Source organism: Ceratina calcarata, unplaced genomic scaffold, assembly GCF_001652005.2.
Source record: "Ceratina calcarata isolate Rehan_Ccalc_2016 unplaced genomic scaffold, ASM165200v1 scaffold95.2, whole genome shotgun sequence".
NCBI classification, from domain to species: domain Eukaryota; kingdom Metazoa; phylum Arthropoda; class Insecta; order Hymenoptera; family Apidae; genus Ceratina; species Ceratina calcarata.
The window spans coordinates 14,589-14,828 of record NW_017180900.1 but is presented as its reverse complement, the minus strand read 5'-3'; the positions used below and the strand labels follow the sequence as shown (position 1 = coordinate 14,828).

At 28.3% G+C, this 240-nt stretch overlaps 1 protein-coding gene across 1 annotated transcript in view; it reads right to left on the bottom strand.

Annotated features, from left to right (window-relative positions):
- Positions 1 to 7: 7 nt before the first annotated feature.
- The window catches only part of LOC108631775 (major facilitator superfamily domain-containing protein 12), a gene marked incomplete at both ends in the record, with an annotated part of 2,295 nt that continues 2,062 nt past the window's right edge, over positions 8 to 240 (bottom strand). Inside the window, one exon of the mRNA XM_018035936.2 lies at positions 8 to 131. Within this exon, the coding sequence (XP_017891425.2) occupies positions 8 to 131 (124 nt within the window). The remainder of the gene's footprint in view (positions 132 to 240) is intronic.

The following is a 240-nucleotide window of genomic DNA, read 5'->3' as shown; positions in this document are numbered from 1 at the left end:
CTAATATATATATACCTCTCTGATGAAATGGTTTAATAAACAACATCATTAACAAGCCAAGTATTGCCGAACCACCACAAACATAAACTAACACGTCTCTGTAGTAATAGTTGCTACTAACCCATCCGCTTCTAAGAATATGAAAGACACTAGTTATTTATATTTCACTTTTAATTAATAAATTTAGGAATGTTGAACTTCTTAAAATAATAATGTGACAATAATAATATGTGTACTAAC